Source organism: Lepidochelys kempii, chromosome 1 (genome assembly GCF_965140285.1).
Source record: "Lepidochelys kempii isolate rLepKem1 chromosome 1, rLepKem1.hap1, whole genome shotgun sequence".
Lineage (NCBI taxonomy): Eukaryota > Metazoa > Chordata > Testudines > Cheloniidae > Lepidochelys > Lepidochelys kempii.
The window spans coordinates 187,133,708-187,161,154 of NC_136380.1; the positions used below are offsets into that span (position 1 = coordinate 187,133,708).

At 45.8% G+C, this 27,447-nt stretch overlaps 1 protein-coding gene across 6 annotated transcripts in view; it reads left to right on the forward strand.

Annotated features, from left to right (window-relative positions):
- Positions 1–7,723: 7,723 nt before the first annotated feature.
- The window catches only part of STYXL2 (serine/threonine/tyrosine interacting like 2), a 122,356-nt gene continuing 102,632 nt past the window's right edge, over positions 7,724–27,447 (forward strand). For 4 of the 6 annotated variants that reach the window (XR_012154161.2, XR_012154157.2, XM_073304722.2 and 1 more), the window contains exons 1-8: positions 7,850–8,161; positions 10,536–10,622; positions 16,656–16,758; positions 18,332–18,487; positions 20,316–20,357; positions 21,407–21,534; positions 23,330–23,384; positions 23,516–23,657. Coding sequence is in view for 4 of the 6 variants with exons in the window: in XM_073304722.2 (XP_073160823.1) it covers positions 8,030–8,161; positions 10,536–10,622; positions 16,656–16,758; positions 18,332–18,487; positions 20,316–20,357; positions 21,407–21,534; positions 23,330–23,384; positions 23,516–23,657 (845 nt within the window). In the remaining 2 variants the exon portion in view is untranslated. Of the gene's footprint in view, positions 7,817–7,849; positions 8,162–10,535; positions 10,623–16,655; positions 16,759–18,331; positions 18,488–20,315; positions 20,358–21,406; positions 21,535–23,329; positions 23,385–23,515; positions 23,658–27,447 lie in introns of those variants that run through there. The other 2 variants (XM_073304744.2, XM_073304751.2) reach the window with 2 other exon arrangements.

Below are 27,447 nucleotides of genomic sequence, written 5' to 3' on the forward strand. Positions count from 1 at the left end.
ACCCCATCTAGTGTAAATTAGTGTAGTTCCATTTAAGTAAATGGAGCTATGTTGACTGACATCAGCTTTTTTCCAGTCACTTTCCATTCACTGTACTCCTGACAATCCACTCAAAATCTGTGTGGCCCCATTGAAATAAATAGCAAAGCTCCCACTGACTTTGTGAGACCAAGATTTCACCCCAGATCCATAGCCCCTTGGAACAAGGCTGTTGTTGATGTTCTCTCTGATGATAAACATTGGGATCAGTACAACCCCTTATGCGTCACTGGTGTTAGTCACTCCTGAATTTTTTTTCCTTCACAAGTATTTTCAAGTAAGCTTGGCATAAGTCAGTTTAAATAAACCTTTGACTCTCGACTAAGGAAGGAAAGAGATTTTCAATACAAGGAAGTGTTATTGTTCTGGATGCAGCACTGGATTTATAGTCACTTTGAAACATCCACATATGTGGATGGTGCCATCCTTTTTCACTAGACAAGAAATGCTAATTCATTATGCATGACAGATGACAATACTCCTGCTTTAGGTAATGTTCCATATCTGCTTAGACCTTTGGTCTGACAGTCTATGGTATTATCTTCCCCTTGCAACTTTTAAGCTAGCTGCCTGGCTTAATAGTTAACTTTTCAGTGATGACTTTGATTTTGTCCCGTTCTTAAAAACAGAATAGGGTTGCCAACTTTCTAATCGCACAAAATCAAACACCCTTGCACTGCCCCCGCCTCACCCCTTCACTGAGGCCCTTCCCCTTCTCCAAGGCTCCGCCCCTGCTTACTCCATCCCCCCTCCCTCCATTGCCCGCTCTCCCCCACCCTCACTCACTTTCACCAGGCTGGGACAGGGGGTGCAGGCCCCGGGATGGGGCTGGAAATGAGGGGTTCAGAGTGCGGAAGGGGGCTCAGGGCTGGGGCAGGGGGTTGGGGTGCAGGAGGGGGTGTGGGGGTGCAGACTCTGGGAGGGAGTTAGGGTGTGAGAGGGGGTTCTTAGCTGGGGCAGGGGGTTGGGGTGTTGGAGGGGGTTCGGGATGCGGTCTCTGGCTGGGTGGTGCTAATTTCAGGCGGTTCCCAGAAGCTGCTGGCATGTCCAGCTCCTATGCGCAAGGGCGGCCAGGGGCCTCTGCGCGCTGCCCACACCCGCAGGCACTGCCCCCCGTAGCTCCCATTGGTTGCAGTTCCCGACCAATAGCAGTTGTGGAGTTGGCTCTTGGGTTGGGGGCAGCACACAGAGCCCCTGTGGCTACCCCTGAGCCTAAGAGACAGACATGCCAGCTACTTCCATGAGCTGTGCAGAGCCAGGGCAGGCAGGGAGCCTGCTTTAGCCCCACTGACTGGACTTTTAGTGACCCAGTTAGCAGTGCTGACTGGAGCCGCCAGAATCCCTTTTCAACTGGGCGTTCTGGTCGAAAACCGGATGCCTGGTAACTCTAAATCAGAACTATGTTTCTGCCACATTGCAGTTAGGCTTGTTTCACTTTTCATCATTATATGAGTTTCTGAACAATTAGCAGGACCTTTTCAAGCCCAGCCCAGCACGTATGGTTTCTCACTATTCATTACAAACAGTGGCAATTTAAGCAATGGAATTCTACCTTGCTTGCTCCAGTCCCCCATACTGAACACTAATTAGTTCCCCTGTGCCTGTCCCCAGCACAATTCTGATAAACTTAGGTGGAAGAATGTCATGCTATGATACACCATATCATACAAAAATATACTGCAACTCTATCTGAAATGGCTATCCTTTCAGTAATGGAGTCACCCAAAGTCATGTGAACATTAATTACTATATACAAGCTCATTTATTTTCTGAGTCCCAGGGTGTACTAACCCTCGTTAGCCATTTCCCCGCCCCCCTTCCTCATTTTCCAATACCAGTCTTTCTAGCAGTCATTTCTTCTGGTTACAGACATATTCTACATAGCTCTTTTTAACACATTGCTGGCATCTGACATCTTTACACCAGCACTTCACTTCTGAAAGATCCACTTTGGTAACATTCCTGAAAACTTGACATTTTGCTTGGAAATTCCACAGTTTTCTTATGTCCTTTTGCACATCCATTCAACCCTTCGGTTTCTCCTTGCAGCAATTTCCATAGAAACTGTGATTTCAACAGTCTTCTGGGATGTAAGGTCAGATTCCGCCAATAGACAATGCTATATTGCTTCAGTACACAGACGAGAGACTGGCATGTCACAAAAGGTGTTCTTTAATACACCATCAGATTCACACTGTTCAGACAGCCATAAACTGTGAAACTTTCTCCCTTTTCTTAGTTTCTTCTATTAAATTGGAATCTCTCCTTGACCACTGGTAGCTTCACAGCAAAATGTTAATCAAGTACATGCACCATCTTTGTACACGTTTTTGTTCCTGGGCTGCCTGGCTGCACCTAATGACATAATAGTGTTAAGTTTTATTTCTCTTCAAACTCAGGAGAGAGGATACTGTGGATACACTGAATCTGTTTCCCAAGTATGCCATTTGCAGTAACAAAGCATTCAATATATTCAGTGGAAAACCTCTATATTCTCAGCACAATAGACTGTAGGTTTTATAATATGATTTTATTTTAAATTCACTCTCTTTGGTGGGTAGTTCAAAATCACTAGTTACCTTTCTGTATAAACATCCCCATCCCACCCTTCCTGTAGTTCTCTCTCAGATGCCACAGTCATAGTGATTCTTTGCTGCTGTTCAGCTGGGAATTTAAGATTATCACTTTAAATAACACGCCAGCTGCAGATCAGCAATACAGCTGTGAGTTGTTTTTCTCCACAGACATACGGACATAAGATGGCTGTTCCCAGTGCAGTATTTTTTTAAAACTATTTTTCATTGTACTCAAGCCACACAGAATATCAATACAGGACATAAACACCCTGGTGTATGTGTAATTGCAACAGAGGAGCAGAAAGAATTTTATGAAAGTGTGCGGGTATAGTAAGAACTGCAGGTAGTGCAGGTTCATATCTATGTATAGTTGAAATTAACAGGCAAAGAAGTGAGTTGTTAAACGGTGTGAACTCCTGCAGACAGCTATACAGGACACTGGGGAAAATGTCTGATGATCAGACACCCTGAAGATGATACACTGCCTCCAATTCTTCTCTAGGAACACCCTCATTCTTCAGAGTGTCATTTCTGGAGCCGTGTCTTTTTTAATTATCCATATCATATTATTTTTAATTTGTCCCTAGGAAGAAGGTTTGTCCAGGAGTGGCTAGCACTCCCTGCCATGAGATTTCTGACAGGCGTCGTCCTCTTAGAAACAAGGTTGGCAAGGCAAGGTTGCACATGGAAGAACAGTATACGCTCAGAGAGGAAGTGAAATGAACATGCAAAAATGCACTGGTAGCAACAACGCTACAATAATATAGCAGAATCCTGTGAAAGACATAGCCTTGTTGGATGAAAGTATGTGCTCTGTGCACAGGTCTCTTTCCTTTACTCCATCTCTAGCTATTTAGTGTTGATGTACCAGGGACTAAACCAGAATACAGGTAGTTTTCCACAACAGTTAAAGGGTTAAAAAAGACACAAAATTAAGCCTGTTTTAATTTAATTTACAGAATGATTTTGAGGTGCTCAAGCACTGCTCATCACAAAAATATCTGGGTCCCTGACATAAAATAAAAACAAACAATACATTAAAAAGGGCCCACAGCAATATAGAATAGCCCCTAATGCCAAGTGCAGAGCCAGGCCTCAAGGATGCTCTAAATTGTGCCATCTAAAATGGCCCCCAAAAGGAAATCATAGAATCATAGAATCATAGAATATCAGGGTTGGAAGGGACCCCAGAAGGTCATCTAGTCCAACCCCCTGCTCGAAGCAGGACCAATTCCCAGTTAAATCATCCCAGCCAGGGCTTTGTCAAGCCTGACCTTAAAAACCTCTAAGGAAGGAGATTCTACCACCTCCCTAGGTAACGCATTCCAGTGTTTCACCACCCTCTTAGTGAAAAAGTTTTTCCTAATATCCAATCTAAACCTCCCCCACTGCAACTTGAGACCATTACTCCTCGTTCTGTCATCTGCTACCATTGAGAACAGTCTAGAGCCATCCTCTTTGGAACCCCCTTTCAGGTAGTTGAAAGCAGCTATCAAATCCCCCCTCATTCTTCTCTTCTGCAGGCTAAACAATCCCAGCTCCCTCAGCCTCTCCTCATAACTCATGTGTTCCAGTCCCCTAATCATTTTTGTTGCCCTTCGCTGGACTCTCTCCAATTTATCCACATCCTTCTTGAAGTGTGGGGCCCAAAACTGGACACAGTACTCCAGATGAGGCCTCACCAATGTCGAATAGAGGGGAACGATCACGTCCCTCGATCTGCTCGCTATGCCCCTACTTATACATCCCAAAATGCCATTGGCCTTCTTGGCAACAAGGGCACACTGCTGACTCATATCCAGCTTCTCGTCCACTGTCACCCCTAGGTCCTTTTCCGCAGAACTGCTGCCTAGCCATTCGGTCCCTAGTCTGTAGCTGTGCATTGGGTTCTTCCGACCTAAGTGCAGGACCCTGCACTTATCCTTATTGAACCTCATCAGATTCCTTTTGGCCCAATCTTCCAATTGGTCTAGGTCCTTCTGTATCCTATCCCTCCCCTCCAGCGTATCTACCACTCCTCCCAGTTTAGTATCATCTGCAAATTTGCTGAGAGTGCAATCCACACCATCCTCCAGATCATTTATGAAGATATTGAATAAAACCAGCCCCAGGACCGACCCTTGGGGCACTCCACTTGATACCGGCTGCCAACTAGACATGGAGCCATTGATCACTACCCGTTGAGCCCGACAATTTAGCCAGCTTTCTACCCACCTTATAGTGCATTCATCCAGCCCATACTTCCTTAACTTGCTGACAAGAATACTATGGGAGACCGTGTCAAAAGCTTTGCTAAAGTCAAGAAACAATACATCCACTGCTTTCCCTTCATCCACAGAACCAGTAATCTCATCATAAAAGGCGATTAGATTAGTCAGGCATGACCTTCCCTTGGTGAATCCATGCTGGCTGTTCCTGATCACTTTCCTCTCATGCAAGTGCTTCAGGATTGATTCTTTGAGGACCTGCTCCATGATTTTTCCAGGGACTGAGGTGAGGCTGACTGGCCTGTAGTTCCCAGGATCTTCCTTCTTCCCTTTTTTAAAGATTGGCACCACATTAGCCTTTTTCCAGTCATCCGGGACTTCCCCGGTTCGCCACGAGTTTTCAAAGATAATGGCCAGTGGCTCTGCAATCACAGCCACCAATTCCTTCAGCACTCTCGGATGCAACTCGTCCGGCCCCATGGAATTGTGCACGTCCAGCTTTTCTAAATCAGCCACATATCACTGGGCAAGGACACACTGATCACACACCCCATGCCAGTGGCTGCAGTAGGGCAAAGCATACTTAACCGGGACAAAGATGTGGCCTTACGTGGTAGCCTCCACCTTCAGCCTCAAAATATAGCAAGCTGCAATAATTCAGTCTGCAGGTGATGAATGAATGGATCATTGTGCTTAGATAGATCCTCCACTGAGACAAAGAAGCACAGCGTCCTAGTGAGCTGGAAGTGGAAGAAAGTATTTATCGTTGTTAGAGAGACAAGGTGGTTGAGGTAATGTCTTTTATTGTTGTTACATGCATGTCTAGGATTAGCAATGAGTCCAATAGGACTCTGAGATTTCATTCTAATTTGGCAAATGGAGGGCACAAGCTTTTGACAGAGGAAGAAATTAGTAGCACAATGTGGGAGCAGCTCACTCTGCCTTCCAACGTGAGAGAAAACTGATCAAAACAATATTGATTGCATTGTTTCTGTATTTTAATCTGAGTTAAGATGTGAATGGGGGAGTACAGAGACTTTCAAGGGAAGAGTATAAAGAACAGGAGTACTTGTGGCACCTTAGAGACTAACAAATCTATTTGAGCATAAGCTTTCGTGGGCTAGAGCCCACTTCATCGGATGCATGCAGTGGAAAATACAATAGGATGATTTTATATACACAGAGAACATGAAACAATGGGTGTTACCATGCACACTATAATGAGAGTGATCAGTTAAGGTGAGCTATTACCAGCAGGAGAGAAAAAAAACCTTTTGTAATAATCTAGATAATCTAGATGGGCCATTTCCAGCAGTTGACAAGAACGTATGAGGAACAGTAGCAGGGGAGGGGGGAGAATAAACATGGGGAAATAGTTTTACTTTGTGTAATGACACATCCACTCCCAGTCTTTATTCAAGCCTAATGTAAAGGTGTCCAGTTTGCAAATTAATTCCAATTCAGCAGTCTCTCACTGGAGTCTGTTTCTGAAGTTTTTTTGTTGTAATATTGCGACTTTTAGGTCTGTAATCGAGTGACCAGAGAGATTGAAGTGTTCTCCGACTGGTTTTTGAATGTTATAATTCTTGACGTCTGATTTGTGTCCATTTATAACAAAATTCTGAAAGAGCTGTCATCTTTGCGGGACAGCCCAGAGATTATCTGAGTGCTCCCTAGAGTCAATTGGAATTCCACCTGGGGGGCTCACAGGGTCATGCGTCTCACTCCCACCATGACTATTAATATTATACACTGGGTACAGTGCAATCCCTACGTTCTTGCTTGTGTGAGAGAGAGAAAGAGTGTGGGGCAGAGAGAGACAAACAGAAATTCCATATTTGGCTCTTAATGAGATTCTTTGAATATGCCTATATAATCAATGTGCCCCCTTGCAGCCAACTGCAGGGGCACTGGAACAATTTTTTATAGTGGGGGTGCTGAGAGCCATTGAACCAAATTGTAAACCCCCTGCACCCCTAGTTCCAGCACCTATGGCCAACTATAACTAATACACAGTATTTATATGTATTTGCAGGTTGGCAACTGAGGCATTAAGCACCTTTCAGAATCTCATCTGGAGAGGCTGTGTGACTTGCTTATGGTCTCACTAGAAGTCTGCAGCAGAGCTAAAAGAAAAGGAGTACTTGTGGCACCTTAGAGACTAACAAATTTATTTGAGCATATGCCACAAGTACTCCTTTTCTTTTTGCGGATACAGACTAACACAGCTGCTACCCTGAAACCTGTAGCAGAGCTGTTTCCAGTACCAGCAGCCTAGAACCTCCTGTGTTCTCACGGATGTCCTGCCTCCTGTCGGTGACAGTCAAATGAGCAGCATTCAGTTAAACTAGCAGTAAGTTCAGGAGGCCTGTCAGGTTCTAATGCAGCATGCAGTTGCCCTCACCCTCATAACTGAACTGAGGTCTGCAGGCCAACTAGGAAAGCGCTTGTGCTGGTACTCGGCCTAACGTCCTGTTGCCCCGTATAGGAGTTAACTCCCCACTGAGCAAATGGAGCTGTTGACTCCTCTCAGAGCTACCGCCTCAGGCCGCCACGGCAGCATCATTGACACCCCGCTCGTAGCTGGCTCCCTTTGCAATGACAGGGGGCTAGAGGCGCAGGCTGATCATGGAGGGCAGCTCAGGTTTAGCACAAAAGACACACACCTGCGTGGTTGTGGGTAGCCTGATCCCCCTGGGCCAACTAAGCTCCTTATCCCCCATACTGCATGTCCCTGCGCGCCCGCCCCACATTGTCCTCTCTGGGCACCAGCAGCCCCTGCTGGCACGTCCCCCGCTGAGTGTGGGCGAGCCAACTACTGCTCCCAGCATGCCCTGCGCCCATGGTTCGGAACCGCAAATCGAGACTACAAATCCCAGCGTGCCCCACGGCGAGAAGGCGAGTCCCCTGCTGGTGCAGCACTCGACTCTCTCTCTGGGAAGCCCGCGGGGCGCGCACCGCTGGAGTCCTCTCTCACCGGCCAATCGGAGAGAGGTGCACGTGCCGCCTCGTGGCTCATTCGGATCCATGCGCGCGCGGGCTGCTAAACGATATGATTGGTTCTTTCTTCGCGGAGCGGGGGGGCGGGGCTGAGAGGGAGAGGATTCGGGGAGTCCGCTGACGCGCGGGCGGTGAAGCAGCGGCGTCCGGCCCGAGCTCAGAGGCCTCGTTGGCGGGCTCGCCTCCTCCTCCCCCCCCCCCCCCGCCATGCCGAACCGCAAGGGCGCGCGCAACGCCTATTACTTCTTCGTGCGCGAGAAGCTGCCCGAGCTACAGCGGCGCGGCCTGCCGGTGGCCCGCGTGCCCGACGCCATCCCGCTCTGCTCGCGCGACTGGGCGGTGAGCGGGGCCTGGGCAGAGCCGCGCGTGGGCTGCAACCCGGCTAACCCCGCGGGCCGGGCCGGACCGGCGGGACCCCCCGCGGGAGGAGCGGCCAGGGCTGGACTCCCCGCATACTCGCATGTGCATCTCCCCCCCCCACCCCACCCCGGGCGTGCGTCTGCCCCCATCACCACCACCCACCGTCCAACCCCAGGTGTGCACGCTCTCCTCTGCCCCCCCAACCCACACCCTCCAATCCCGGGTGTGCATCCCCCCCAGCACCCTGTCCCAGCCCCAGGTATGCATCTCTTCCCTGCCCCCCAAGCACACTCCCTCCAACCTCAGGCATACATCCCCCTATACCCCCCCAATTCTGGGCATGCATCCCTTCATACACCCCCCTCCCCCAACTCTGGGCATACATTCCTCCTCTCCAACCCCAGCTGTGCATCACCCCCATACACACACGTACCCTCAATTCCGGGCATGCATCCCCTCTGTACGCCCTCCTCCAATTTTGGGTGTGCATCCCCCCCCTACACACTCCAACCCTGGGTGTGCATCCCCCCATATACACACATACCCCCAACCATGGATGTGCATCACCCCCATACACACACTCACAGACACCCAATGCTGGGCGTGCATCACTACCATACACACGTTCCCCCCAACCCTGGGCGTGTATTCCCCCCATACACACTCATCCAACTCTTGGCGTACATTCCCCCCCCCATACACACACACCCAACCCTGGGTGTTCATACTCCCCCAACACACGCATCCTCCAATCCTGGACGTGTATCCTCCCCACCAACAAACACACACACCCTGCCCCAGATGTGTATTCCCCCATTACCTTCTCCCAACACCTACCCCTGGGCATGCACCCCATCTACAAGTCCTTCCTCTCTCCTCCCCCTTCCCGCCCCAGGCACACACTCCTCTATACCTCCACACAAACACTCCATCACTTTTCCATGCTGCATAGAGATCCTCTCTGGGATGAAATGTCTTCCTCTTTAGCTAGAGAAAGGCAGGAGGAAATGCTTTTTCTCTTTTCTGTTCATGGTGTTTGTTATGTCTAATCCGAGTTGCATGTTTCCTGACTTTACTCAGTTTTAAAGGGACTCTCTTGCGGGGAGTGGGTAACTGGGTTTGAGCTGTCCAATGTGGATGTGACACTATTAAGATGTAAATAGTAGACAGTTCTTTGATATGTTAAGTAGAAACATCTTTAACTATTAAAGGGATTTAAAATCCAATTCTCTTCACTATTTATACTGTTTTAATTTTTTCCATGTTATTGGTGAATCAGTGAGGTTTGTCTTGCTTCTAGGTTTTCAATATTGAAGTTTCTAATTTATAAATAGTACAGGATAATGAAAAATTATTTCACTTAGAATTTTTTTAAAAGGACACTTTAAACAAAAGTTTAAAAATGCTTATTACTAAATCTAAAATTTGGGACAAATATGCCATTCTTTAAAGGGGAACAAAAACAAGTCTGAATATAGAAATGTAATTTTGCTTTTTTAAAAATAGATTAAAATCTTGATCCTTAATTTTAAGCATGTATGTCAGTGTTTGCTGGATTTGATCTATGGGAACAAAACATTTTGCCAATACCTAAAAGCTAGTAAGTGAAACCGACCAGTCTGGTTTCATAGCCCAAGTTGAAGAAAAGGCAAAATGTTAACAAATGGCATTAGTAAAAGAGTGAATTAGATTACTAAAATTCTTTTATTTATGCTCAGGCATAAATACTCAAACTTATTTGATCGGGCCCCCCTTTTTTGTGTCTGTAGTTGTTTAGGCCTCTGCTCCCACCACACTGGTACATATACTGCTGCCCAGCTCTGAAGTCAGAGTGGATGCCACCCTTACTCCTCTGCTGCTGCTGGCGATGGTGCTGCCTTCAGAGCTGAGTGCCTGGCCTTTCCAGCTTCCCAATTCTGAAGGCAGAGCGGCTTCTCAGCCCCCGCCTTCGAATACGTTCTGTTCCTCCTGCCCCCTCCCCCCCCCCCAATTTGAGAACCTCTGTGCTAGGGTGTGGCTAGTAGCACAAGATCAGTGTGTTAAAATGTTCATTAACCTGATTTTGGCCCTTAGTCTTGCAGCTTTATTAATAGTGCATAATCTCTCCCCCGGTGCCCACTTTAATATTAAAAAAAAAACCCAACAATCTCTTTCTACTAAGAAATTCACTTGCCATCTGGCCCTAATGGTGTATCAGCCAGTACTGGCTCAATCCAGCTCCATAGCTGCTTTATCTCACCTACTCTAAGTCGAAGACTACTTATTCTCCTAGAACTTTCTGGATTCTGGAGCAAGTTTGTCTTCTTAGAAGGAAATGGTCAGAAAATGACTTATATAACAATTTTATTCACAGTTGTTGACTCAGGATGAAAAGGAGAAATATGCAGAGATGGCTCGTAAATGGAGAGCAGAGAACTCCACCCAGGCATCAGTGAAACAGGTAAATGGGAAGGTAGAAGAAGAAACCTGGAATTTGGAGTGGGCTGAATAAGAGGAGTAACACAGTTGCAGGGGTTGGTCAAAAATTGTGGCACACAGGGCCACCCTAAAAACTTACAAGAAGCCTATCTTCTGCCCCTTTTCCTTTGTTAGTGTAGAAATATGCATGGCTATAATATTAGTTTGTAAGTAGTCCAGAAATGTCTTGAATTTACCAACAATGTAAACCTATAGTTTACCATCACCCTACAACTACTCTTAAATGGAGGAGAGAGCCTGCAGTTCAGTATTCTGCCACACTGTGGACTTTTCCTCCAGAGTCTGCCTTACTCTGGATTTGGGGTTGAAGCATAACTTTCAAAGCTTCGTTTCTGACAGCCGGCTGCTTATCTGTCCTGGGACAAAGCAAACCATTACTGTGGAATGCTGCTGCTGCTGCAGAGTCAGGCGCTTGCATGTGTGTGTGAGAGAGAGGGGTGGGGGCTGATGTCGGAGTTTCCCCCTGCCGCTGTCTGAACTTGCAAGACAGCACGCTGACACACTCTCTGCCCCCCAAAACCCATTGTCTCTCCCCCTGCATACACTCAACACAGTCCCTGTTGCACTCCACCCCCTTCCCTCCCATTTGAAAAGCACGCTGCAGCCACTTGCACACTGGGATAGCTGCCACAATGCACTGCTCTCTGTGGTGTTGCAAGAGCTGCTAATGTGGCCATGCCACTGCGCTTGCAGCTGACGGTGTGAATACATGACAGCGCTTTCCTGCTGCTGTCTCTGAGGGCTGGTTTAACTCCCAGCACTCTACATCTGCAAGCATAGCCATAGCCTTACACTAGTGCAACTTCTGTATATAGTTTATTGACTATTGTCCATTTCAGGACATAATGATTTTCTTCTTAGCTCTGCCAAGTAGTATATTTTTATTGTGGTTCTTTATATGTATGCAAGAAGACAAGATCCATACCTCAAAGAGCTTATCTGTTTCCAGTTTAAATTGGTAGCACAAAATTTCTCTTAAATGGGTCAGAACAAAAAACAATCCAAGCAGAACCCTGCTTTATGTTCCATGCAGTTTCACTTTATGGACAATATCTTATTTACTGGTGTAACTCACAACTGGGTTCCAATTATGAGGTGGACTTGTTACCCGGGGTTCTTTCAACCCAAAGCTCTTGGTAATTTTTACTCTCTGCGAGGTGGTGTCAGGAAATAAATCGGGGAGACACGGCCGTCCAACCGATAGATGGCTGGCACAAACAGGACAACACATGAGTGCTTTCACTTAAAACTAAACTTTACTTCGTCTCAAGCACTTATACACACGTCTGCAACAGGTTAGTAAAACACCCCCAACCCTTAGTAATTACCAAAGCTGAGTGTGGCTCTCGAGTGGCACAGTGGCAGCCCATCTGCTAGTGGGGAACACAAGATGCATCCAGAGGGAGAGTCCAGTCCTCAAGAGTCCCACTACCTCAAACTTTTCCCCCTTATTTATACATTAGTAATAGAATGACATGTTCCTTAAAGCAAACGTGTTAAGTAAGCAGTTTCAGTGGTCAAGTGGGAGGTACCTTCTGATTATCGATTAACCAGGTGTGGGTTTTTCCACCGTTTGCACCCTTGAGGCCCCAATAGACATTCCTGGGGCACATCCTGCTCTTCTAAGATGCATATATCAGCAACTTCAACACAGTTCTTATCAGGAAGGACGTGGTGTCAAGCTGACCTCTCTATGGCACCCAAAAAGTCCTTTCCCCTCCTGCCTTGGTTAAGCTAAGCCTGCTGACTTGGCTGCTTTTAGCAATAAGCCATAGTGGTTTCAGGCACTTTACTGGTTTGCCAAAGTCTCCCCGTACAGACTGTACCCTTGAATTCTTACTAGGACATGTGTCTTTCCCTAGGAACAGCAGTTATCTAGAACGCTGATATGCGTTAGTGATTCTGAAAACACTAAGTAGTGCAAGAGACCTGATATCTCTAAAGGGTGGTCATGATTTGAAGAAACTCTTACAACATGTTATCTCAGTAGGTAAAGAGACTTGGATCATGCTTCCTGTGTTGGGAGGTCTTGCAGGTGGGGGAATGGGATCTGTCCTCCAAAACATTTCTAGTTACAGCTTATCTGTCAGGAAGGGGAATGAGGAAGACTGAGTCGTATCTTCGTAGCTCAACACAATTGGTCTGTGGATCATGGTGTAATAGATCAGAACTCTCCCAGTGTCATCTTCTAGAGATGAAGAGTTCTTTAACTTGAACTACCACTCTCAAGTCTCCTGGTCATAGTAGAAAAGACAGTTAATGTTGGACACCTTTGTTCTCTGGGAATGGACGTGTCTGTGTCTATATGCTGGCTACTCTTGGAGTCAGAGGTCCTGGCATCATTCAGGAGATAAAAGTTTTTGAAGATCCTGTTAGCGTCTTACCAACTTACATAGGATTGGTTTTCAGCTTTCTTGCAGGTGGCCTAAACTGATATCAACAGGCTGAGTCTAGCACACTTGGCGCACATCCAGCCATACCTCGGTGCATTCTCTCTGACAACTCGGCTCCTGTCAAGGTGGAAATCTGTAGGCAAGCAAGTCTCAAAGCAGGTGGCTTGAATCACTTTGTCCTCAGTGGCCTTCTCTTTGCCAATGGGTGAGATCTGGTGTGTGTTACCTATGGGCCCATAAACCCCTTTACTTGCTCTGCACAAGAGCTGTCTGAATACTTCCTTAAGTCATCGTTAAACTGCTTTTCATGAACAAGTGACCTTGTCAAAGACACGACAATGTCTCTCCAGCCTTTTTTCATCAAATTCATTTGAGGCTTGACATTTTGAAACCCCTAGGTCACACTGTCTGGAGTGGCTCACGACTGAGTGTGCCTACCTCAGGGGAGATGCCCCAAACTGGTGGTGTGTTCTAGAATTAGATGTCACCAAGCCAGTATTAAATGTGAACTCCTGGATCACTATAATAGTCTTACCATGGAGTCACAGACAGTCTCCCAGACTCTCAAGCCTGTCTTGCCACTCAGACAAACTGCAGTTAGTGATAAATGGTCACTTATACCAAGAATCACTCCACGTTCAGGTTGCTTCCAGTCCCAAGAGACCAGTCATTCACTCTCAGGTGAATTGGTACCCTAGATCTTACACTAGAGACAACCGCTATAGCCAATCCTGTAATGAATTGTTTAAGGTTATGTCTACACTATCACTTTTGAAAAAAACACCCCTCTGAGTGACATAAGTTACACCAACAGAAGCACCGTGTGGACAGCTCGTTGGAGGTGGTTTAATTATGTTGATGGGAGAGCTCTATCCCGTCAGCATAGAGTGGCTAAACGAGTGATCTTACAGCGGTGCTGCCGTAAGCTCACTCGTGTAGACATGGCCTATAGGTTTGTTAGCTAGGAAAAAGCAATCTGAGAGTTATTTGCAGGTTAAAGCAAGCAATAACACACCAGTGAGTTACCATTTAAATCCTAAGAGTGACAGAGTTCTAGTGATCTGTCAATTCAAAGGGTCTTTCAGGGCAGATTCAGGGGTAACCACTGGGAATCTCTGCCTCAGATTATAGCATCTGGCCCTGTCAGAGTTCAAACAGCGAGGAGAGAAATGGAAAATTTTCCTGTGACTGTTTTGTTTCCTTCGTTCAACTTCCATGCCAACAGGAGGAGCTTCCTTGCAGGTAGCATTTCCCAGGTGTGAGAGAGCCATTAACCAGTCCTTTGAATTGTGATGGTCCTTGATGACCCATTTGATTTTGATAGTCCTTCTGAATGGGTGGGGAGTGATTCCCGGGATTGAGGGCATAGCTACACTGGAAACTTCAAAGCGCTGTTGTGGGAGCACTCATGTAGCGTCGCTTTGAAGTGCGAGGTGTGGTCACACAGGAGCGCTGGGAGAGAGGTCTCCCAGTGCTCCTGATAATCCACCTCCACGAGGGGATTAGCTCCAAGTGTTGGTAGCATGGCTCCCTTGGCTACACTAGCGCTTTAAAGCACTCTGACTTGCTGCGCTCTGGGGGATGATTTTTCACACCCTAGAGCCAGCAAGTTAGAGTGCTATAAAATGTACGTGTAGCCAAGTCCCAAGTTTGCAAGTTCAGAGCAAACGTTTTTAAAGTTATACAGACATTACAAATGAGATTAATGCATGCAGCAACTTACAAGTGTTTCAGAGTCTTAAACGCTAAATACATTCTTATAAGGCTAATACCTATTTTGAGCAAAACTTACAGGTGACCTGGTCTGGTTTCCAGCTACAAGATTGTCAGTTCTTATCTAATGCCTGCAGCCTGGATAAGAGCTGGCATCTGGCCTGCCAGTGGCACACCCTGTTAAAAATCTTTGGTGTCACATAACAAATATGATCCCGAGAAAGCTAAAGAAAAGTTCCTTTTGAGCCTTTCAGTACTCGGAGACAGAAGTTTTGTGATAACCATCACCAGGAAGTGTACTATCTCTACTCCTAGGATGCTTTCAGGTTTTAATGACTAATCTACCTTTATATTACGTTTTACAAAGTTATAGTGGTGGTACAGAATCTTCTGACAACATTTCTGCCCAAGAAGCCAACTTCCACTTTCATCCTGCCTACATCCTTCGCACGCATGCAACCCCATCCCGGCGAGGCCCTTCTCTGCATACTTGACTTTCAAGATCCTGGGCAACTTTACTTGGGGGAAAATGAAACCCTTAGGTGAACTTTTTTTGTTTTGCTAATCACTTATCTCTGAGGTTGGGGGGGGATCTCTCTTCAGTCATACTGAACTCTTTCCTAAAGTAAGGAGAATCCAAACAATTCCATTGCTTATAATTTCTTTTTTGGGATGTCTTTACTGAATTTGACCAATTTTTGGAGGAGTTCTTCACTGGTATACATTCTGGTCATGTTCATGGTTAAACTTACTATTTCAGGACATCCCTTGAACTTACCTCCTCTCCAGTGTTGGGAATGTGCATTAAATAATATCTTTAAGGAAGGGAAAATTGCTTACCTTGTAATTCTGCTTCTCCAGCAATGTTGTCATGCTTGTACACCTCAGAGTTTGAGGGGTTCAGTTGATAATGTAATGTGTCCTTTGTTCACACAGTGAGCACTCACTTCTACATTGTTGATTACATGTTCTGAGAAGGTTGACTTCCTCTGTACTAAAGAAAAGGAGCACTTGTGGCACAGACTAATACGGCTGCTACTCTGAAACCTGTCATGTTCCTCTGTACTGTTTTCTTAAAAAAGAAGATTGGTGTAAGGGAGAAGTGTGTAGGTCTCTTACATATAATTGAAGTTTGAGAAGCTCTTCCTTCCACATTTTAAAGGGAGCTAGTTTAAATGTTCTGTGGCCGCTGATGTTCCTGAAATTAGAGCATGCTCTGGGGGCCAGAGCTCTGAGGCCAGCCTAGCGGTGCATCAGAAGGTAAAAAACCCTAAGAGTAATGAGAATCTTTTCATGACTTGTACTGGAGACACAAGACCCGAAATTGAGAATCCTGCATGATACCTTCAGAAAAGCAATAAATTGGCATTACTTCCCTGCTTACCCTGTAATTCTAACTTCTGAAATATTGTGTAATAATGACTAATAAAGTTGATGTGAAAGAAATTATGTCTTTAGCCTGCTCTTTACAGGCTTTTCAATTAGGGGGAAAAAATGGAAAACTGTGTTAGACTTTCATCCCTTCCCCTAGGATGTGTCTATAGGCTTGGGAGATGATAGCTTCCTTCTGTGTGACAAATCTAAACGTGGATGAAATGCCCTTCTGTGGATGTTCTTTTTTTAATTCAGAGGCTTGGTTATAGTTCTTTCTGTGTGTTGGTAAATTGGTGTGGGCACCACTAATATCCTTTGTGTCAGAGGAGAAAACATGCCTGCTCATAATCTGCCTGCGTACTGTAAACTGCCTCCATACTGCAAACTGTGGTCAGGTGGGTTTAGAAGGAGCAGTGCTGCCATCCATTCATAGAGGGCAAAGAAGGAGCTATATTATGGTCCTTCTCTGACTGGAGGAGCAGACTATGTACTTAACTCTATTTTGTTTTCTCCAGCCTCCCCATCAGATTTCTCCGGTTCCTGCACCACTGCCCATGCAGATACAGAGAAGCGCTTCTGTTTCAGATGCCACCAGTCTTTCTTGGAAGAATGATCAGGGTAGAGTAAACCTAAAGAAGCTTAATCCTAAGGATCTCGTAGTGTTGGATGACTTCCATAAGGAGCAGAATTGCTACATCTGGCTTACAGGCCTTACCTGGGGAAAGTGGGAAATTCATGTTTAATTTAGATCTGAATATATTTAATATGTCAGACAAAAATTAACTTAGTTAAAATAACTATTCATAAGTTGTCCTACAGTAACAAAGGATTTCATAATAGAAATGTAGTTCATAATGGTCAGGGGGCAGTTTCTGCCCACAAACATCTGGCTGTACCTCCTTTTAAACTTAATGGGAGTTGCATGTACATATTTGAAGACAGAATAAGGCTCTTAATGTCTGTAAATGGTTGGAGACAAACCGAAGTGAACTGTTGCAGGAAAGCATTTCTGTTGTAACTTCCGTTTCATTAGGGATATACAAGGCCTAGTCCAGACTTTGGCTACATGTGTGCTTATGTCAAGTATAACAGGGTAGGAAGTTTTTAGATGTCTGAGTGGAAGCTCAGAACAACAGTATAGACACTGGATAACAGGACAGCCTAGCCTGGGAGAAAGCTATTGTGTCAGCCAATGCTGTACTTGCACATTGGCTGGCTGGTGTCTTATTAAATAGAAGCCTGAAAAGCCAATCTGTTCCCATCTGCATTTCCGTGTAAAACTGATACTGAGATCGGCACTGACTAGCAGCAAAGGAAACGCTCAGAGCACTGCCACAGTGCACTTCACCCTGCCTCTAAGAAGCTCTAGTATAATATACAGTAGCACTTACAAAATGCTATAAACAGTCAAGCCACCAGCCAAGATACATAAAACTTGTGCAAGCACTAAGTAAAACCTTATTGAAGAGAGAATGGGCTAGGCTGGGGGTGAAGGAATACCCTTCATCTGTTTCAGTGACAATTATCTGTATAGTTTTCACTGACTGAAGTCAATATTTTAGTAGTGTGGACCTGTTGCTATGCTAAGTCTATGAACATTCGTTCTTGTTTGTATCATACATACCCTGTCACATATTATTGCTCTGTTATTTTAGAGGTGAGCTTTCTCTAAGGGCTCTTTGATTCTTTTCAGCCCCTCCACAGTTTAAAAGCACTATATCCTTAGTTCAGTATGCCTCCTGCTGGATTTGGTTGAAGCTTAATGTGCTGTTTAGAGTTCCTGGTATCGGTGGCATTTCCCATCCCTACTTAAAGAGACAATGTTGGAGAGCTTTATTGGAGGGAGGCATGAGTGGTGGTGTTGATGGATTCCGGGCCCCTGGCATTCTTGTTAACCTGTGCTGTGATATTTACAAAACAATACCATCTGAATTAACCTGGAGGTGAACTGTGACCGCAGAATCTCCTGATTTATGCAAAAGTGTTCTTTTAACAGTTACCTTGTCCTCCCACATGTTTCGTCCAATTGTTATCCTGTGTCTTTACTCAGTTGTGTGGCCTAACATAGTGGGACCTTGATCTTCGATTGGGGCAGATAAGTGCTGCTGCAGTATAAATAATAATGTTCACTGGATGGAAAAAGACTTGCTTGTTCTCTCCTCTAGTGACCCCTGAAAATTTCTCCTTCCAGCTGTGCTTGGGAACATCTTCTACTTCCTGAACATTTACAGTCATGGAGAGCTGCCCTCTCCCTGTGAGCAGCGCTTCCTCCCTTGTGAGATTGGCTGTGTCAAATATTCACTACAGGATGGCATAACAGCAGACTACCACCGCTTTGTAGATCCTGGTGAGCCTTAAGGGACGGAGGGGAGGAAACTCATCATTTCAGTTGTTTGGAAGGATGAAGACTTTCTAATCTCACTTCTCCCAGCCCAGTTCAAGTTTCTAGCATAAGACACGGTCCTGTTTCCAGGTGTTGAGCATTTTAGGTAGATAGTAGCAGCGTAAATGCCTGTGGTTAAAGCTGACTTCTACTAAAGTCTTCAGAAAGGTGGCCTTTGGCATCCAGACTGAGTGAGAACTTGGAGGGTAAAAGAAATCTTGTGAGAAAGTAGTTGAAATAAAATCCTTTACGAAGCTGTCTGGCCATCAGCTGGAAGAAAAACTACTGTGTAGGTGGGAGGCTGCACGCTTGTGTATGTTGGATTTAATAGTAAAATGCATTTGCCTAGATGGGGCCAAAACACAGAGGTATGCAGCAGGTTGTAAAATGTGTGTATTGTGCAGCGTTTGTGCAAATGAGTATAGCTAAGAAAATGTTTTAAATAAGTGGACATTCATGGCAGTTATGCAAGGACACATGATGATAGATAAAGCTGTTAACTAAGCTGTTAACCTGTTATGGGATAAGAGGGAAGGTCCTCTCATGGATTGGTAACTGGTTAAAAGATAGGAAACAAAGGGTAGGAATAAATTGTCAGTTTTCAGAATGGAGAGAGGTAAATAGTGGTGTCCCCCAGGGGTCTCTACTGGGACCAGTTTTATTCAACATATCCATAAATAAAGGGGGTAAACAGTGAGGTGGCGCAATTTGCAGATGATACAAAACTACTCAAGATAAGTAAGTCCCAAGCAGACTGCAAAGAGTTACAAAAAGATGTCGCAAAACTGGGTGAGTAGGCAACAAAATGGCAGATGAAATTCAGTGTTGATAAATGCAAAGTAGTGCACAGTGGAAAACATAATCCCAACTATACATATAGAATGATGGGGTCAAAAGTAGCTGTTACCACTCAAGAAAGAGATCTTGGAGTCATTGTGGATAGTTCTCTGAAAACATCCACTCAATGTGCAGCGGCAGTCAAAAAAGTGAACAGAATGTTGGGAATCATGAAGAGAGGGATAGATACCGTAATAAGGCAGAAAATATCATATTGCCTCTATATGAATCCATGGTATGCCCACATCTTGAATACTACATGCAGGTGTGGTCGCCCATCTCAAAAAACATATATTGGAATTGGAAAAGGTTCAGAAAAGGGCAACAAAAATTATTAGGGGTATGGAACGTCTTCCATATGAGGAGAGATTAATAAAACGGGGACTTTTCCGCCTGGAAAAGAGACGACTAAGGGGGGATCTGATAGAGGTCCATAAAATCATGACTGGTGTGGAGAAAGTAAATAAGGAAGTGTTATTTACTCCTTCTCATAACATAAGAACTAGGGGTCACTAAATGAAATTAATAGGCAGCAGGTTTAAAACAAACTAAAGGAAGTATTTTTTCATACAACGCACGGAGAACCTGTGGAACTCCTTGCCAGAGGATGTTGTGAAGGCCAGGACTATAACAGGATTCAAAAAAGAACTAGATATATTCATGGAAGATAAGTCCATCAGTGGCTATTAGCCAGGATGGGCAGGGATGTGTCCCTAGCCTCTGTTTACCTGAAGCTGGGAATGGGTGGCAAGGGGTGGATCACTTGATGATTACCTGTTCTGTTCATTCCCTCTGGGGCATTGGTCACTGTCGGAAGACAGGATACTGGGCTAGATGAACCTTTAGTCTGACCCAGTATGGCTGCTCTTATAGCACAACGAGGTATTGTTCATTATTTAGAGTTTGTATATCTGTTTCTTGCTTGATAATGTGTATTCTCTCTGCCCTCTTGCAGGAGTGGTGCCACGTGGCTTTCGGTTTCATTGTCAAGCAGCAAGTGAGTATTGGAGGAGGAAAGGGGTGGGATACAGGGTTTGGAAGTTTCATTGGCTTGTGTACACCAGTCCTTTAAACGTTTGCCTTGCTTGTGAGAAGTGATGCTTCTCTAAGAACTATGCATCTTGCGTCCAAGAGAGAGATGGGCACTAGAGCAAACTGCCTGAGGGATTTCTTAATGCTGTGTCTTCCATAGACCATAAACTCTTCTTTGTGAATAACTAGTCATTAAAGAACCTCTGACACTTCTAATTAATGATGGTGTCTTACCCAAACGTCCATTGTGGGTAATCATGTTCTGTTGGCTATGATCTGCCCTCCCACACGGAATTCCAGTTAGCTTCAGTATTTCTGTCCTAAACGACTGTGTAACTTCAGTGCATGATGTTTCGTAGCTGTCGTTTCCATCTCTGAGGTGGCTGTCTTTCGGTGGTGGGTAAAGCATCTCCCCCGTGTGTGTGCGCATAGTTTGTAAAAAATAAATAAATGGATAAAAAAAATACACTGGAACCTTGTTTTTTCCCCAAACTGGAAGATGCTAATATAAAGTATCATTATTAAAGAGGAACCTCTAGAAATACAAACCTAATACTTCTCCATGCAGCATTGACATTCAGCAAGTAAAGTATTCCTACAACCCTGTCGGTTGGCCCTCTGTACTATTTTAACTTCTACTGCATTGTTTTTACCTTTCCCTTATATTACCATTTGAGCAGTGTTTATAGATTCCAGTTAGTGGACTTCCTGTCCCTACACACACTGCTAATGGACACAGCTCCTGCCTCCCTTTATCAAAATACTTGGGTAACTCTCTCTTTAAAGCAGCGTAGGGCTCTCACCTCAGATCATCCCAGATCTTTGGGGAAAATAAGTAGGTGCATGTTAAAGGTGAGGTTCTGGTGGGTGCATGAATCTTGCAGATTTTACCTGTGGATGGTAGGTAGGACTGGGAATGGAGAAAGCAGTGCGTTTCTTTAAAAAATTTTAAAAAATTTTAAAAAATGGACTGCTCATATCCCATTTTTCTCTCTCCTCATTAACCTCTATTAGGTGATGCCACTCACAAGATCCCCATCTCTGGTTTTGAGCTCTCAAATGCTGGTCACCCTGTTGTGTTACGTGAACTTTACGCGTTTGTTCAGCCAAACTGCAGCAGATGGCCACCTGTGTACTGCAAGGTAGAATCCAGCCCCGTCCAAGTTAGGGCAGCCCTTCAAAACACACAGTCCTATTGTAGTTGCCAAAAGAAGCCTTTATAGCAGGGGTATGCAAGCTTTTTGGCCCGAGGGCCACATCTGGATGGGGAAATTGCATGCAGGGCCATGAATGTAGGACTGGTGCAGGAGGGAGTGTGGGAGGGGGTGTAGTGTGCAGGAAGGGGCTCAGGGAAAGGGGTTGGAGTGCAGGAGGGGTGCAGCGTGCGGGAGGGGGCTCAAGGCAGGCATGCAGAAAGGGGTGCGGAGTGTGGGAGGGGGCTCAGAGCAGGGGGTTGGGAACTCGGGGCAGGGGGTTGGGGTGCAGGAGGGATGCGGGGTGCGGCGGGGGCTCAGGGCAGGGGGTTGGGAGCTCAGGGCAGGAGACTGAGGTACAGGAGGGATGTGGGGTGCAGGAGGAGGGTGGGGTGCAGGAGGAGGCTCAGGGTTGGGGGTGCAGGAAGGATGTGGGGTGTGGCAGGGGGTTCAGGGCAGGGGGTTGGGGTGCAGGCTCCCTGCCTGCCCTAGCCCCGTGCCTCTCCTGGAAGTGGCCGGCACCATTTCCCTGTGGCCCCTGTGGGGGGCAGAGGGCTGCGCGTGCTGCCTTTGCCTGCGGGTACCTCCCCCGAAGCTCCCATTGGCTGCAGTTCCCTGTTCCTGGCCAATGGGAGCTGCAAGGGGCGGTGCCTGCAGGTGAGGGGCTGCAGGGATGTGGTGCCGGCCACTTCCGGGAGCGGTGCAGGGTCCGCGGCGCCACAGGGGTGGCAATCCTGCAGGCCAGATCCAAAGCCCTGATGGGCCGGATCCGGCCTATGGGCCGTAGTTTGCCCACCCCTGCTTTATAGTATGGGTGGGGAATCTTTGGCCCACTGCTTAATTTAATCCAGCCTGCGGCAAGTCTCTGTGCCGCGGGCTGGAAGCCCCAAGCCTCAGTGCCCCCCGTGGGGGTGGAGCCACAAGCACCAGCTCAGCCCGCTGTGGGGGGAAGGCCATTAAAAGTCCGGTCAGCTCCGCGCAGCTCCCGGAAGCGGCTGGCATGTCCCTGCAGCCCTTAGACGCAGGGGCAATCAGGGAAGCTCTGCATGCTGCCCCCCAGCGCTGGTTCCACAGCTCCCATTGGCTGGGAACTGTGGCCAATGGGAGCTGCGGGGGCGGGCCGCATTCACAGTGCAAAGCCTCCTGGCCATGCCTCCACCTAGGGGCTGGACATGCCAGCTGCTTCTGGGAGCAGAGTAAAGCCAGGGCAGGCAGGGAGCCTGCCTTAGACCCACTGCGCCACTGACCAGGAGCCACCTGAGGTAAGCGCTGCCCGGTCGGAGCCCACAGCCTGAACCCCTAGCCCCAGATTGGAACCCCCTCCCGCACCCTAATTGCCTCCCAGAGCCCGCACCCCCTTCTGTACCCTAATCCCCAGCCCTGAGCCCCCTCCCGCACCCAAACTCCCTCCTGGAGCCTGCACCCTGAACCTCCTCCAGCACCCCACCCCTCTGTCCCAGCCCTGAGCCTCCTCCTGCACTCTAAACCCCTTGGCCCCTGCCCGGAGCCCCCTCCTGCACCCCAAACCTCTCATCCTGAGCCCCACCCCAGAGCCTGCACCCCCAGGCGGAGACTTCTTTTGAGACTCAGGGAAAACTTTCAGGAAGAGTGACAGTGGCTTTGTCCAAGAACTAAAGTAGCTGGAGAAGATGGTTTAGGAACGGCGGGGGGCAATAACTAAACTCCACTCCATACCTGTAGTTGTGTTCTGGAGCATGTGACAGTGAAACGTTTTTCTCTCTAGTCTGATGATTGGTACAGAGTCAACTGGTGTCTGAAATGGATGGCTAAGGAAGCAGGTGAGAAGTAAATTTTTTAAGACTGCAAGGAGTCTTAGTATCTCGGCAGCGTCTCCTCTGTCCCACCTATATTTGTCAAAGTTTCTGCCATTCCTTCTCCTCTTCTTGACTCGGCCTTCTCTGAATAACAGGCACTGAGAACCAGCTGGAGCTTCTCAGTGTGGAAAACCTGGTGGTGGAACTGTACCAGCGGAAACTTGGAAAGGAGCCTTCCAAGACCTGGGTGCGCAACCTGCTGGATGTCTTCATGTGGGATTACTGCAGTAACACTAGGTATGGCATTGGCTTATTTCCTTATTTCCTGAACAGGGAGATGTTATAGTGGTAACTATCTGTTAGCCAGATGCTTTAAACTGTCCCTCAGTGCCCTGCACACATACACCTTTCTTACTTCAATGTTAGGTTAGCTGAAAACTCTAGTCTCATCATTAAGGCTGGTCCTCCTTGGATCATAGCTCAGATGTGGCTGAAGGAAATGCGCTCTTGGACAGTATGTCTCTGAATTTTCAAGTATAAGCATAGATTTGAAGGCTGTGAAGCAGAGGCTTGTGGGTTTGACTTGAGAGTGGAAAGGGGTGAGGTGAGAATACTTCCATGTGCTTGTGTTTGAAAGAGAGAATCTCAAAATACGAATATCTTTGCTTCTTTGAAGTTCACAAATCCATTAAAATTGCACTAAGAAAAGGTTTGGAAGAATGTTTGCTTCATTAATAATCCATTGAATTATAGTAGTCAGATGTTTTTATTTGTACCCCATAAATTAAAATACAGGAAAATTATCGGAATTATACTGCTGGACTGTACATCCATTTCTGTCTGTCAGAATAGTTTTTGTTTATTTTAATAGAGGTGCTTAGATTAGAAATCAGAGCCAGGTTCTTTTGTTTCATCCATGAAAATCCATTGACTTCACTGGGTTTTCATGGATATATCTGAGCAAAACACCTTATATTTGAATAAGATTCAGTTGTAGTATATTTCTTGCCTTACGTTCATTTTCTGAATGTGTATCATGGACAGCAAAGATAGGCTCCTTAGTTTCACTTTCAGGTTCTCATGCACTAGCACAGTGCTGCAACATCTGGGCTGCAGATGCTGCAGGGGAAGTTTAAAGTGACACTGTTAATTTACTTCTGACATTTTACGTGCTATTGTTATAGGTAACAACTAAGACTGTAAACTTTATAACTCTAAGATTATAGGAGAGAAATATCTGTCTGGTTTTGAGAGTTTTGATGGCACTCTGTATAGTCAGTGTCACTGTTTCCTTTGTATAGTCATTTCCACCTGTTTGTGTGAGTCATTCACACACCAACAGGAAAAAGAAACTGTCCTTAAAAAATAAAAGGGGCGGGGGCGGGAAAGAGAAACAGGTATAGTACCAAAAAACTACTTTTAAGTCTTTAAAATTAAAAAGACTTCAAGTGGATGGTTTTCCTTAAATTCCACTCTTCTTTTCTTTTTTAAGAAGAAAGAGAAAATGTCTATGAGGTTTTATAAAACTACAACCTGTTAGCTTGGGTCCCTAAGTTTACATTTAGTTATGTGACATGGTCCCTTTTTAAAATTTAACCTATGTTACTTTTGGGCACCAAGACTGTGCCAGGAGTTTTCTAGGTCTGATTTTAATTACACTGACTAGGAGAAAGGGAGGTTAGCATCAGCCAACAGGTTTCTAATCCAACTAGATTAATTATATCCATCTAAATTAAGGGTGTAGTTTTGTTTCTATTATGAACTCAGAAGAATTTCAATCTGCACTTAGGTGCAAGTGGCATGAAGAGAATGATATCCTGTTCTGTGCTTTAGCATCCTGCAAGAAAACTGCGTGAGTACTGTGAAGGGGATATGTCTGATATGTTGCAGACAATCCTTAGCTTCTGGACTCTCTAGCCCTGTGCATCTGGCTTCTCTTCTCCTCTGAGGAAAGTTGTTCCCAAGTTGTCTTTTTCTAATGGCTTCCTTATCTCTGTAGGTATTTCTTCGTTAGTGTCTCTTATTCTTTTCTGTAATCTGAATATTAGCAACATGATCATAATATAATGTTACCCCATGGTATCAGTGCCTGCATAGACGGAGTTTGACTTCTATATTTGTGGGGGGCAAGGGGCTTAATACTGTTAATAGGTATAGGTCTAACTTCTGGATTTATCAATTGTTAGTGGTTCTTAAATTAGTGTATTTGAAATCGCAAATACAGTTTACATTCAGTATTTAATCACCCTTAATGTTTTGTTTTGACTTAATTATTTGCCACATTTACAAGCTGCCACTTTAAAAATTAACATTTACATAAAAACAAATTCTTGACTAAACAGAAATAAGTACTTTCATGTAACTATGAATTATGTCTCCCTGGTTTTAGAGATACGTAAATGTGCAATGCACACATCAAACAAATCCATTGGTAAAGCCTGTCCCCTTTGCCCATCTGCCTAAGCACATTCCACTCATATTTAACTTTTCCTGTTCACTCTATCACTCACCTGGGCTTGACACAGTCAATGCAGTAACTGCGCAGACCCTTGGGAAGCAGCTCAGATCTTGTGTTCATTTGCTACAATGTTAGCGGCGCTGATTAGAAAGTGGCTCCGATGTCTAGATGCCTGTGTTTCTGGTTCAAGTCTCTTATTGTATAGGCTAGTAAAATTGAAAAGGCCCCTAGCTGGAGCTATGCTGTGAGGCATCAAGAACTGCTCTCCTGCCTTCCCCTTGCGCAGCCCAGGTGGGAATACCGACCGGGAAGCACCAAGGCCCTCGCGTCACCGTTCGCCACCCCAGATGTTCCTCCATGCCCCCTAGGAGGCTGGGGGTGGGGGCAAGTAGCAACACCAGGCGCCCTGTGTGTCCAGCTCAGTTTCCCCACCTGGGCTGTGCTGAGAGGCATCAGGAGCTGCTCTCCTGCCCACCCCTTACACAGCTCACATGGGGAAACTGACCTGGATGCACAGAGCGCCTGGTGTCACCACTTGCACCCTCTTCCTCCCCATCCCCACCCAAACATTTCTCCGCAGGGAGGAAGCAGGGCCAAATAGAAAGGCGCTGTGCTTTTTGGAAGTAAAAGTAGGGGTAATTTAGGCAAATATTTAAATTTTAAATATTTAAATAATTGCATTATCTCCCCAACAATTGGATATAGTAGCAGTCTTCCTGTTCAAACTGATTTAATAATGCAGTGCACCATTAAACAGTCATGTTTCATCCTGGGTGATGGGGGCAGTGATTCTTGTAGCTTCATGTATAATTTTTAAAGAAGATTGGCCTTTTTCTGGATGAAAGGATGATAGGATGTAGTCCTCATATCTTACCTTCCCTCCCCCCCACCTCAAAGTATTGGTGATAGCAGCTATTCCTTCTGTATGTCTTTCACTGTAAAGAGGGGTGGGGCTATGCTGCCTTTGTATATAAGAAATACAGTACAGAATTCTTATCAGAACTCTTTTTTTTCCTTTGCTCAATGTAGTTATTGCATCAGTAACACTCTTGCAGGCGTGTATGGAGTCTCGCTCACAACAGCTCACCTACCTCTGCAAGACTATGAGTCCAGCAACAACATAAATCCCAAGATGGTGGTACTGGATGCTGGACGTTTCCAGGTCATCTTCTTTGAATTTGTGCTGAATTATTTAGGCTGCTATGACTGCTCTTTTCCTGAAGGGGGCCTGGTTTCTTCCTGGGGCAGTGGAGTTGACCTTCCAGTGTCAGATTGGCTATATTCACTTTTACAGCCGGTGACATCCTTGTTCATAATGCACAACGGATATTTGGAAAGCCAACCAGGAAAGTTCTCCACTAGCTGACTAGACATCTTTCTGAAGTTTGTCCCAACCCTTTGCTACAAAAGCTCTGATCTGACTATGAGGTCCTCCAAAATATGCCGGCACAAATGATTCTTCTAGAATAAGAGGCAGGGAGAATTAACCTGTTTAAATCCTATGCAAATAGGCAGCCAGATATTCTGTCTTGCCTAAATCTTTACCCAGCACCCTTGGGTATCGTGAGTAGGTGTGGTGGATGCTATGTGAAAGAGAACACTTGTCTGTTCTGAAAAGGGGGTTTGAAT